Source organism: Salvelinus namaycush, chromosome 5 (assembly GCF_016432855.1).
Source record: "Salvelinus namaycush isolate Seneca chromosome 5, SaNama_1.0, whole genome shotgun sequence".
NCBI lineage: Eukaryota > Metazoa > Chordata > Actinopteri > Salmoniformes > Salmonidae > Salvelinus > Salvelinus namaycush.
Window position 1 is genome coordinate 1,363,249 of NC_052311.1, and position 13,204 is coordinate 1,376,452.

A 13,204-nucleotide genomic window follows, 5' to 3' on the forward strand; every position below is an offset into this window, starting at 1 on the left:
AATAAAATATTTAAAAATAGATTTCAATCCAGCTGGCAAATCAAAAACATGAAGTTCCCCTGCATTATACTATATCCATAGTTCACTTCTGTTATTTTGTCATTACAGTTCAGTTCCTACCCATACCCCAGTTCAGTTCCTACCCCAGGACTGAATGACTGGAAACAGCATACCAAATTCAGCTAAGCCGGGGTTTCCCCAAACTCGGTCCTCGGGATACGTTTTGGGTTTTTTGCCATTGCGCTACACACAGCTGATTGAAATAAATCAACTACATCATCACTCTTTGATCATTTCAAAATGAGCTGTGTGGTGTTAAGGGGAAACTAAATATGGTTATGCACACCTTGAGGTCCCGAGGACCACGTTTGGGAAACGCTGAGGTGAGCAGAGAACACCTGTAGCCTGACATTACCAAGTCACTGTAGTATGGTTCAGTGGCATGTAGTCCAGGACTGAATGACTGGGACAAACCAGTATACCAACCAGGGTTGAATGACTGGGACAAACAGTATACCAACCAGTATACCATTACCAACCAGTATACCATTACCAACCAGTATACCATTACCAACCAGGGCTGAATGACTGGGACAACCAGTACACCATTACCAACCAGTACACCATTACCAACCAGTACACCATTACCAACCAGTATACCATTACCAACCAGGGCTGAATGACTGGGACAACCAGTACACCATTACCAACCAGTACACCATTACCAACCAGTACACCATTACCAACCAGTATACCATTACCAACCAGGGCTGAATGACTGGGACAAGCAGTATACCATTACCAACCAGTATACCATTACCAACCAGTACACCATTACCAACCAGTACACCATTACCAACCAGTATACCATTACCAACCAGTATACCATTACCAACCAGTACACCATTACAACCAGGGCTGAACGACTGGGACAAACAGTATACCATTACCAACCAGTATACCATTACCAACCAGTATACCATTACCAACCAGTACACCATTACCAACCAGGGCTGAATGACTGGGACAACCAGTACACCATTACCAACCAGTACACCATTACCAATCCAGTATACCATTACCAACCAGTACACCATTACCAACCAGTACACCATTACAACCAGGGCTGAACGACTGGGACAAACAGTATACCATTACCAACCAGTATACCATTACCAACCAGTACACCATTACCAACCAGTACACCATTACCAACCAGTACACCATTACCAACCAGTACACCATTACCAACCAGTACACCATTACCAACCAGGGCTGAATGACTGGGACAAACATGGTAGGTATACCATTACCAACCAGGGCTGAATGACTGGGACAAACATGGTAGGTATACCAGTACCAACCAGGGCTGAATGACTGGGACAAACATGGTAGGTATACCATTACCAACCAGGGCTGAATGACTGGGACAAATATGGTAGGTATACCAGTACCAACCAGGGCTGAATGACTGGGACAAACATGGTAGGTATACCAGTACCAACCAGGGCTGAATGACTGGGACAAACATGGTAGGTATACCATTACCAACCCAACCATTAGGTCATCCATACAGCAACCTCTAAGCAGTTATTACATTTCCATTCTACAGGCTTTTATAGTAAGAGACAAAAGGTAAAATTGTTACTTTACAAAAATGTCTGTTTGGTTTCAATGAGTGGAAGGAAGCTTAAGCCCCCCCAAAAGAAAAATTGTATGTGTATTTTTCCATATATAGACACACCCTATGTGTTTTCATAAAATCAACTCTATGTACTGAGCTTGTCTGATGCTTTAAGCACGGATAAAAAAAAATAAAAAAAAGACACAAATGACTCAAGAGGGAGTCAGTGATCAAAATAAAAATGTCTTTCTGGTTATTTATTTTTTTTTAAAGAAGAAAGTGCCAGTTGTGATTTCTATATGAACATCTTGGTGGAACAGTTTCATCTGTAATAGCCTTTGCCTCTCAGTAAGTCATGTGGTCTTCTTTGTTGGTAGGGAAGAAACATAAATCCTGTCACCGATCCAGAGGAAACATTCTGTTATGATACTAGGCTGGTACTGAGTGAGTGTGAGCGAGCGCGTGCGGGTAGGCGAGCGAGATCGCGAGGGCGGGCAGGCAGGCGAGCGTGCCAGGGCGGGCGAGAAGAGAGGAGGCAGAAAGAAATAGAAGGTAGAAGAGAGGTAGGAAGAGCCACAGAGTGCATGTACAGACAGGCTGGTTTAACCGCTCCCTCCATCACAGGCACACCGACCAATGTTGCACTTATAAGGGCTGGAAACCCTGTGTTGGGTGTCCCACCGTTCCATTGCCAGTCGTTTATGGACTATCAGAGAAACCATTTAGCTACGTACGCTTCATTTAGCTAAGATACATGTGACCTAACACAGTAACAAGTTGTTCCTGGGCAAGACTAAACAAGCCACAACATGTCCTTATGAGGAGAGAGAGAAGTGGAGCAACTCAGTCTGATACTGTATCATACATACTGATTACATCCCAAATGGCCCCTTCTTCACTAGAGCCCTATGGACCCTGGTCAAAAGGAGTGCTATAGTGCACAGGGCAATAGGGTGTAATTTGGGACACACCCCACTGACACACGTCAGAGGAATGCATGAACTGAGGCAACTGATCGTTTCAGAGCTGAAACATGGATTGAAATTACACTCACTCTAGCTAGCTATTCTCTTCCATAGTTTCAGAGCTGAAACATGGAATAAATGCCACCCCATTACAGCTAGCTGTTCTCCCCCCCCCCCACATAGTTTGCTGTTCAAATAAAACCCACAACAGGTGTCATGGTCAGACCCAGGGTTCAGGTCACACTGGGGTCAAGGAGCTTATGGTGCATTCAGATATAGCCAACTTCAAAATAGCTGCTTAGGAATTGTAACATATGGATGAAACATATCCGGTTGTTTGACTGAGCAGAGTAGCGTGTAACCTGTATCATTTTTATGTCCACAGGGGATACAAAACATGGGGACACAGACACAAAGCCACACATACAGACCCCCCCCCCACACACAGCAAATTGCATGTACGTATATATAGTCGTCCCGTAGTCCCGTGTGGCTCAGTTGGTAGAGCATGGCGCTTGCAACGCCAGGGTTGTGGGTTCGATTCCCATGGGGGACCAGTACAAAAAAAGTATGAATGTATGTACTTGTAAGTCGCTCTGGATAAGAGCGTCTGCTAAATGACTTAAATGTAAATGTAAATATAGATGTAGGCCTGGCTACTGTCGATTTGACACGAAAATAAACGAGACAGACAGAAAGAGCGAACGAGAGACAAAAAACGCAAAATATAATTTCACTAATAAATAATACAAGTTGTGCGTGACCTTAGGGTGGCAACACATTCATGAGGATTTCTCCATTCTGGTGGTTTTATACTATTAAATCAAACTTCAACCAGAAATTGAACGATGAGGGACCCCCCCCCCCCCAAAATGATATGATATGACTTGAGATTTAGATCATAACCGTTGGTTGAACTGTTGGAATCATGGAAATATAATGAGTATTCTAAATATACAGTTATAATGTAATAAGGGACATTTTGAATACTGTGTTTGACATAACAATGAATGAAAAAGCCAGAAGGCATTCACAGAACACCAATAGGATCCCTATGGAGAACTTATTGTGACAGGGTAGGACAGTGTTGTCAGTGTTTCCCAGGGGAGTGGGACCCTACAATCTTTGGCTACATTAAAATGGTTTCTCTTACTTCATGTAGCTAACGTTCATGCTTGGCGTATTCCTTTCAGATTTAGAAGATACTGTTGCACAAACAGGTATCAGTATTAGCTAGCTACGTTTGCAACTTACTAAGAAAATACCAACTACCTGTTTGCAGACAGTAAGATACACAAACCAAGTGTAATTATAGAACGCTTGTGGATTTATATTAAGAAGCAAATTGGAAAGCTCCATCGTTGGCATCAATCAACATATTGTTGCATCTGCTGAATCGACCATGCAGACTTGGAGAGGACGGTCGGCAGAGGACGGTCGGCAGATGATCTCTGGTCGTCGAGCAACAGGGCTCGGTGAGTGACACACACACACACACACACACACAGCTTACCCTGGACACCGTGAGGGGCATGCTGAAGTCTTTCCCTCCCTGAAGTCTGAATCCCCATGGTGCTGGACCGTTGAGGGTTATACAGTATATACTCATGGCCTATAGAGGAGAGAAGAGAGAGGGTTATTCATGGAATATATAAGAGAGAGAGAGAGGACACACTGAACAAAAATATAAAACACAACATGTAAAGTGTTGGTCCCATGTTTGATGAGCTGAAATAAAAGATCCCAGAAAATGTTCCATACGCACAAAAAGGTTATTTCTCTCATTTTGTGCACAAATGCGTTTACATCCCTGTTAGTGAGCATTTCTCCTTTGCCAAGACGGCATATCAATAAGCTCATTAAACAGCATGATCATTACACAGGTGCACCTTGTGCCGTGGACAATAAGATGCCACTCTAAAATGTGCAGTTTTGTCACACAACACAATGCCACAGATGTCTCAAGTTGAGGGAGCGTGCAATTGCCATGCTGACTGCAGGAATGTCCACCAATGTCATTCAAGAGAATTTGGCAGTAAGTCCAACCGATCTCACAACAGCAGACCACGTGTAACCACGCCAGCCCAGGACCTCCACATCTGGCTTATTCACCTGCGGGATCATATGAGACCAGCCACTTGGACAGCTGAGGAAACCGAGGAGTATTTCTGTCTGTAATAAAGCCCCTTTGTGGGGAAAAACCTAATTCTGATTGGCTGGGCCTGGCTCCCCATGGCAGCGCCCCTGCCCAGTCATGTGAAATCCATAAATTAGATCCTAATGAATTTATTTCAATTGACCTACAATGAGCTAAGGTTTTAAACCCCTTGCATAGAACTACATGCAAGGCTCGTTTCTCTGAGGAGAGTTGGTACGGATGGGTTTGCATGGCAGCAGAACACCAACACAGCAGGGACTCAAGAGTTCCCTCATCCCCAGGTCCTCCAACCCACAGGGTGCGTCCAATATGGCACCCTAATTCCTTTACAATGCACTACTTTTGACCAGTGCCCGCCCTATTAACAGTAGTGCACTATGTGGAGAATAGGTTACCATTTAGAACAGTGTTTCCCAAACCAGCATCTATAAAACACGTGCTGATTAGCTGAATCAGAGGCGATAGACTAGTGTTGGAATGACTAGTGTTGGAATGACTAGTGTTGGAATGACTAGTGTTGGAATGACTAGTGTTGGAATGACTAGTGTTGGAATGACTCCACCATGTATCTCCCTAGATCTTCTACACTGTGACCCATTTAACACGTTCTCAGTGTTTCATGTCATCCAGAAAGCAACCAAACAAGGAGCCAGTTAGGGCCTCTTCACACTACTTTGACCACACAGACACACACACACACACAGACACACACACAGACACACACACACACACACACACACACAGGGATGGAGATACCCGTGTAGTGTAAAGAGACGGAACTAGATTCAAATCTCATTTTTAAAAAGAGACTTCTCCCACACTACCTCCTGAGGTAGTCGTCTACACCACACAGCCCCTCTGAGTGGTAAAGTGTAAAGACAACAGCTCTCACACACCACGTCCCTGCAAAAATGACCTTTAACCTTTAATGCTCTGTTTGCCAGATTGAAAATGAAAGGCGTTTGTGAATCATTGCATTAAAATCAAGTGTGCAACATGGCTTAGATGAGAAGCTCCTGTATAGTTTGAATTTCTATCCTTATTTTGTTTGTCTCTATATTATTGTATTTTACGGTACGATAAATAGCTTTACTCAGGTGAGTGAGGAATGTGATTCTAGCCACACCACATCCAAGGAGTGTAAACAGAGAAGTTGCAAATCCGAAGTTGGAGACAGATGCGACAAGACATATTTTTACTAATGTAAATCCACCCTTAGTCAGGACCCCTTTAAACCAGGGACACAAAAGAAAATAATGTGCCATGACCAACCAGTGGGCTCTAACACACTGGTTGAGAAACAGTCTGATGCAAGGCTAAACTAACTCAACATGTTTCAAGACGCTGCTATGTCTACCCATGGAATCCTACAGGAAGAGTGTGCCGGACTGGAGTTACTTAGAGAAAACTAGAAGACTATTTTCTGCAAATATCTCAATAACATTAGAACAGGAGCTAGGCATCTGAGAACAGTTACGCATATGGAGGAGCTCAAGTCTGGACTTCAGACTGTGTGCCCTGGGTCATATTCAAGGAAAACAGAAGAAAGACTGATACGGAGTTGTCTACATCAATTCTTGACCAATAAGAAACAACTGTTTTCGTTTTTTACGTTGCAAAAATGTTTTGCTGTGTTGTGCACTAATAAATACACCCCAGAGTCACGTCCACCTCTGGTCTGAATGACATACTGACAGTCAGACATACAGTATTCAGGGAACAGCAGAGAGACATTGCCTTCACATTCAGGTGACCCCAAACAGACTTACAGTACCAGTCAAAAGTTGCCACAACTACTCATTCAATGGTTTTTCTTCATTTAAAAAACAACAACTATTTTCTACATTGTACAATACTAGTGAAAATGTCAAAACTATGAAATAACAACTATGGAATTAGGTAGTAACCAAAAAAAAAGAAAAAAAGTGTTACACAAATCAAAATATATTTTACATTCTTCAAAGTAGCCACCCTTTGCCTTGACGACAGCTTTGCACACTCTTGGCATTCTCTCAACCAGCGTCATGAGAAATGCTTTTCCAACAGTCTTGAAGGAGTCCCCACATATGCTGAGCCCTTGTTGACTGCTTTTCCTTCACTCTGCAGTCCAACTCATCCCATACCATCTCAATTGGGTTGAGGTCGGGTGATTGTGGAGACCTGGTCATCTGATGCAGCACTCCATCACTCTCCTTCTTGGTCAAATAGCCCTTACACAGCCTGGAGGTGTGTTGGGTCATTGTCCTGTTGAAAAACACATGATAGTCCCACTAAGAGCAAACCAGATGGGACGGCGTATTGCTGCAGAATGCTGTGGTAGCCATGCTGGTTAAGTGTGCCTTGAATTCTAAATAAATCACAGACCGTGTCACCAGCAAAGCACCCCCACACCATCACACCTCCTCCTCCATGCTTCACAGTGGTACCACACATGTAGAGATCATCCGTTCACCAACTCTGCGTCTAACAAAGACACGGCGGTTGGAACCAAACATTTCAAATTTGGACTCAGACTAAAACGACAGATTTCAACCAGTCTAATGTCCATTGCTCGTGTTTCTTGGCCCAAGCAAGTCTCTTCTTCTTGTTGGTGTCCTTTAGTAGTGGTTTCTTTGCAGTATTTTGACCTTGAAGGCCTGATTCACACAGTCTCCTCTGAACAGTTGATGTTGAGATGTGTCTGTTACTTGAACTCCGTTAAGAATTTATTTGGGCTGCAATTTCTAAGGCTGGTAACTCTAATGAACATATCCTCTGCAGCAGAGGTAACTCTGGGTCTTTCTTTCCTGTGGTGGTCCTCATGAGAGCATGTTTCAACATAGCACTTAATGGTTTTTGTGAAGAAACTTTAAAAGTTTTTCCAGATTGACTGACCATGTCTTAAAGTAATGATAGACTATCATTTCTCTTTGCTTATTTTATCTGTTCTTGCCATAATATGGACTTGGTCTTTTACCAAATAGGGCTATCTTCTGTATTCCAACCCTACCTTGTCACAACACAACTGATTGGCTCAAACGTATTAAGGAAATAAATTCTACAAATTCACTTTTAACAAGGAGTTCCCACATGGCACACCTGTTAATTGAAATGCATTCCAGGCAACTACCTCGTGAAGCTGGTTGAGAGAATGCCAAGAATGTGGAAAGCTGTCAAGGCAAAGGGTGGCTACTTTGCAGATACTCAAATATAAAATATTTTGATTTGTTTACCACTTTTTTGGTTACTACGTGATTCCATATGTTATTTCATAGTTTTTAATGTCTTCACCATTATTCTACAATGTAGAAAATAGTCAAAAATAAATTAAACCCTGGAATGAGTAGGTGTGTCCAAAATTTGACTGGTACTGTATACAGAGCGGCTTAGAGTGAGTACATTTAACTAAGGTAAGTCAAGTCACAGTAATAAAGCTACATGAATGGCATACCATGTATAGACCACAAACTAGGCTAAATCTCTCCATTGTTATGTCCTTATTATAAACTAAGAAAAAACTAATTAATATGTAGGCCTAGTACAATTCTGTCACATGACATCCAGGAAACAAACAGAGGCAAGGTAGCCTAGTGATTAGAGCGTTGAACTAGTAACCGAAAGGTTGCAAGATCGAATCCCCGAGCTGACAAGGTAAAAAATCTGTTGTTCTACCCCCTGAACAAGGCAGTTAACCCACTGTTCCTAGGCCGTCATTGAAAATAATAATTTGTTCTTAACAGACTTGCCTAGTTAAATAAAAGGTAAAATAAATACAAATTAAAAAAGGGACACTTCTAGAGAATGTATTTACGCTGTCCACTCTTATTCCACATACTAGCCAAAAGTCAGTCTGTCCACAAACAAATATCTTTCAAATCCATAGAAATTGTATAATTTCCTTCGTCGTTAAAACGTATCTGTCAAAGTAATACAGGTTTAATTACATCGGTACAGCATATTCCCTTCGCTCACAGCCAGCACAACACATAACCCATGTCATTTTAAGAACCAAGGACAACCTGAGACCTTAGGCCATGACACTTACTGCTCTCGCCAAATGAGTTACAAGCCTATTGATAAACCTCAACCCCCCCCCCCCCCCCCCCCCCTTTCCACCCACCATAACTCTCCCCTCCAAGGTATCCAAAACGTCACCATGACACAGAGCTACCTGCAATGCAAACGTACCTTGTCCTGATGAGGCCCTCCTGGTAACCCAAAGCTGGCAGAAAGCTACAGAAGTGTTAGAAGTGCTGAAGCAGGATGGGCTGACTCTCTCCCTCCCCCAGTGACACAGCTAGGCAAGCCCTCCCGCCTCCTCTCTCCCCCCCCCCCCCCCCCCCCCCCCCCCCCCTACACTCCACTCCTCTCCTCAGAGAGCTATATAAGGAATGTAAAACTACACCAAACTATTTCAGCCCAACACCCACATGAGTCACGGAGAGAGAGGGGGGGGGGGGGGGGGGCAGCAACGGAGAGAAGGAGCAGGAGAGGAACATCGACTACCCATATTATCTGGCACAGGCTTTGCACATAAAAGCCGAAAGATATTTAGAACGGGAGGAATGGCAGAGAAAGAGAAGAGCAGAAGATAAGTGAAGACCACTGAGAAAACACATTCCTTCCAGAGGACATGAAGTACAACTCAGGACATTATAACCTTAACCAAACCAGCAATTAGAATATAGGACATCAAAAGAGACAGACCTGGTTTGACTTTTTCCCAAAGAAGGGGAGGAGACGGGGTTAAAGAAGGATTTTTAAGCCTCGAGACAACCCGAGAGATGGATATGCAGTGAAAAAGTGACTTAGATTTATGTTTAAAACTGAATCAAAATCATTTATAATGTGTCGGCTACATGTACTTATTGCTACCCTAAAAAAACAAGTCAACCCAACGATCTGCCCTCTGAACTAGCTCCTGGTAGTGTGTACATATAGACGTCAGCAAGCGTAGCCCTCCACACCCTAGTATCCTACAGATCTAAATAGGTGCTACATCTAGACTGATGTAATGTGTGAAAGGTCACACGGACAAAACTCCAACAACAAAAAAAAGGATGGTAACAAAATTGAGAATCCTGTCACTAGGCCTCCAGTATTTCCTCCAAGACCAGAGACGCACTTTAAAAAGTGTAGAAGAGCAGCCAGGCGTCAACGCCCAGAAAAAGCAGGTTCAGGAGGTCCTGTAAATAAATACTGAAATACCCTCGTTAGCTAAATGAGACTTGTTCATATACTGAAATACCCTCGTTAGCTAAATGAGACTTGTTCATATACTGAAATACCCTCGTTAGCTAAATGAGACTTGTTCATATACTGAAATGCCCTCGTTAGCTAAATGAGACTTGTTCATATACTGAAATGCCCTCGTTAGCTAAATGAGACTTGTTCATATACTGAAATGCCCTCGTTAGCTAAATGAGACTTGTTCATATACTGAAATACCCTCGTTAGCTAAATGAGACTTGTTCATATACTGAAATACCCTCGTTAGCTAAATGAGACTTGTTCATATACTGAAATACCCTCGTTAGCTAAATGAGACTTGTTCATATACTGAAATACCCTCGTTAGCTAAATGAGACGTGTTTATGTAGCCCACACTCCTGAATCAAAATTAAAAGTTTGTTTTTAATTCTATTTAACTCAAACTAAGCTTCAGTTGTAAATTACAATGAGTATATAACACATTAAGAACTGCCCTTCCCATGAGAGACTGACCAGGCGAAAGCTATGATCCCTTATTGATGTCACTTGTTAAATCCACTTCAAAAATCAGTGTAGACGAAGGGGAGGAGACGGGGTTAAAGCAGGATTTTTAAGCCTAGAGACAACCGAGAGATGGATTGTGTATATGTACCATTCAGAGGGTGAAATGGGCAAGACAACACATTTAAGTGCCTTTGAACGGGGTATGGTAGTAGGTGCCCAGACGCACCGGTTTGTGTCAAGAACTGCAACGCTGCTGGGTTTTTCACGCTCAACAGTTTCCCGTGTGCATCAAGAACAGTACTCCGCCCAAAGGACATCCGGACAACTTGACAACTGTGGGAGGCATTGGAGGGGGGGTACAAGGTGTTCCTAATGTCTGGTATACTCCGTGTATATCTAAGTGAATGCTGGTGTAACCGGTGTGAAATGGCTAGCTAGTTAGCGGTGGTGCGCGCTTATAGCGTTTCAAATCGGTGACGTCACTCGCTCCGAGACCTTGAAGTAGTTGTTCCCCTTGCTCTGCAAGGGCCGCGGTTTTTGTGGAGTGATGGGTAACGGTGCTTCGAGGGTCCCCTGGTGGTTTCGAGCCCAGGTAGGGGCGAGGAGAGGGACGGAAGCTACACTGTTACTTTTTCCATGTGTCAAAATGAAGATACTCAGGAGGTTTAACCTAGTAGTTTACCGTAACAGCCACTGGCAACCAAGACATGAAAGTGTTGCCTTGCGTACAGACAGAACACTGAAGTGACAACAACGCTATTGAAACTAGTGTTGCTTGTTTTCAGGAACACTATTCTCTTTTTAAATACACTGAACAACAATACAAAACACAACATGTAAAGTGTTGTTGGTCCCATGTTTCATAAACTGAAATAAAAGATCCCAGAAATGTTCCATATGTACAAAAAAAGCTTCTCAAATGTTGTGCACAAATTTGTTTACATCCCTGTTAGTGAGCATTTTATCCTTTGTCAAAATAATCCATCCACCTGACTGACAGGTGTTGCATTTCAAGAGGCCGATTAAACAGCGTGATCATTACACAGGTGCACCTTGTGCTCGGGGGACAAAAAAAAAAATACCACTGCAGTTGTCATACAACACAATGCCACAGATGTCTCAAGTTTTGAGGGAGTGCGCAATTGGCATGCGGACTGCAGGAATGTCCACCAAAGCTTTGAATGTTCATTTCTCTACCATAAGCTGCCTCCAATGTTAATTTAGAGAATTTGGCAGTACATCGAACTGGCCTCACACCACGTGTAACCACACCAGCCCAGGACCTCCACATCCAGCTTCTTCACCTGCGGGATCGTCAGAGGGGTGGGCAGAGGAGTATTTCTGTCTGAAATAAAGCCCTTTTCTGGGTAAAAACTCCTTCTGGATTGGCTGGGCCTGTTTCCCCAGTGAGTCTGCGTGGCTCCCAAGTTGGTGGGCCTATACCCTCCCAGGTCCACCCATGGCTGCGCCCCTGCCCAGTCATGTGAAATCCATAAATTGGATTTTAGATAAGACTCTAAATGTAGTTATTTCAATTGACTGATTTCCTTATATGAACTGTAACACAGGAAAATCTTTGAAATTGTTGCATGTTGAGTTTATATTTTTAATCAGTATACATTTAAGTTTTGTAAATATCCCAAAATATTTTGGCCGACACTAAATTATGGAACGAGGGCAGATCAATAAACTGGTGGTATTCAAACATAGAAACTGATATCCATAATAGGATATTATTGCTCTACTAACATAGATAGGATACAATGTAACTCCAACACCATTACATACAGTCAGTCTCTTGTAAAACGAAGGAAACTGTTAAACACAACTTTTGAACAAGACCATGCGTTGAAATATATATAATATATTGGTTTTTGGATATTGTGGAATGCGATAAGAAAGGGCTGCAAGATCAAGACAGGCCCGATCAAGACGAGACCCACTTCGAGGTCTAGACCGCTGTCGCCGCCGAGGAAAGTTTCATTCCACCAAGATAAACAGCCAAATATCTTACTTTCATGTAAAAGGAAAACAGCAACTTAAAAATCATCATTTTTTTCATTGTAACTTCATACAATCTAACGTCAGACAAGGGTATGTATGTTTTACAGACTTGGCTACAACACATTTTAGTCCATGTAGAAATCGATAGTTGCATTCATAAATTAGAATATAGTTTCCCCCCATGAACCTACCTCCTTGTCATTATGATGATCGCCGGACATCGTGAGTCGGCCTACCGTAGTCGAGATCTGAAAGAAATATGTGAATCAAACAAGTAACCCAGCCGAAAACTAAACTTCGGACTTCCTCGACTTGGACGTCAGGGGCACTGTGGATCCCTTCTTAAGCAGCAAGCAGCATTCATTCCCTGCATTCCTCTTTAGCAGCGTCCTACTGTAACGTCAGCAAGTCACATGGGGGGGTGGGGATCCCTGCCCTTCGTCTGTGCTCTCCTATGGGAGAGGTGGTGCGCCGGAGACTCTAACTGTTGCATTTCCCTAACATTCTCTATTTCCCATATATTCTGAAATATATAAAGGCGACTAAAAATAAGCAATCAATTGCCCCACATGACCCTAAAATGATCACTCGTCTGATTATGCAGAAAGGTTTAATTTTCCACGGACACTTTTGAAAATAGAAAATAATTTATTGTATTGTATTCTAATTATATTATATTCTGATAGTATGCTCTATTCAATAATAACAAATAGAAAAAGTGTATACATAATAGCCTAATTAGGCAAGAAGAAAACGTTT

The 13,204-nt window shown here is 42.7% G+C and overlaps 1 protein-coding gene across 1 annotated transcript in view; it reads right to left on the reverse strand.

The window, feature by feature from the left end:
• Positions 1–12,837, reverse strand: part of LOC120048899 (PDZ and LIM domain protein 7-like) — a 104,088-nt gene extending 91,251 nt beyond the window's left edge. Inside the window, exons 1-2 of the mRNA XM_038995215.1 lie at positions 12,637–12,837; positions 4,103–4,201 (exon numbers count right to left, since the gene is read on the reverse strand). Coding sequence (XP_038851143.1) covers positions 4,103–4,201; positions 12,637–12,666 — 129 coding nt within the window. The 5' untranslated portion in view covers positions 12,667–12,837. The remainder of the gene's footprint in view (positions 1–4,102; positions 4,202–12,636) is intronic.
• Positions 12,838–13,204: the final 367 nt, after the last annotated feature.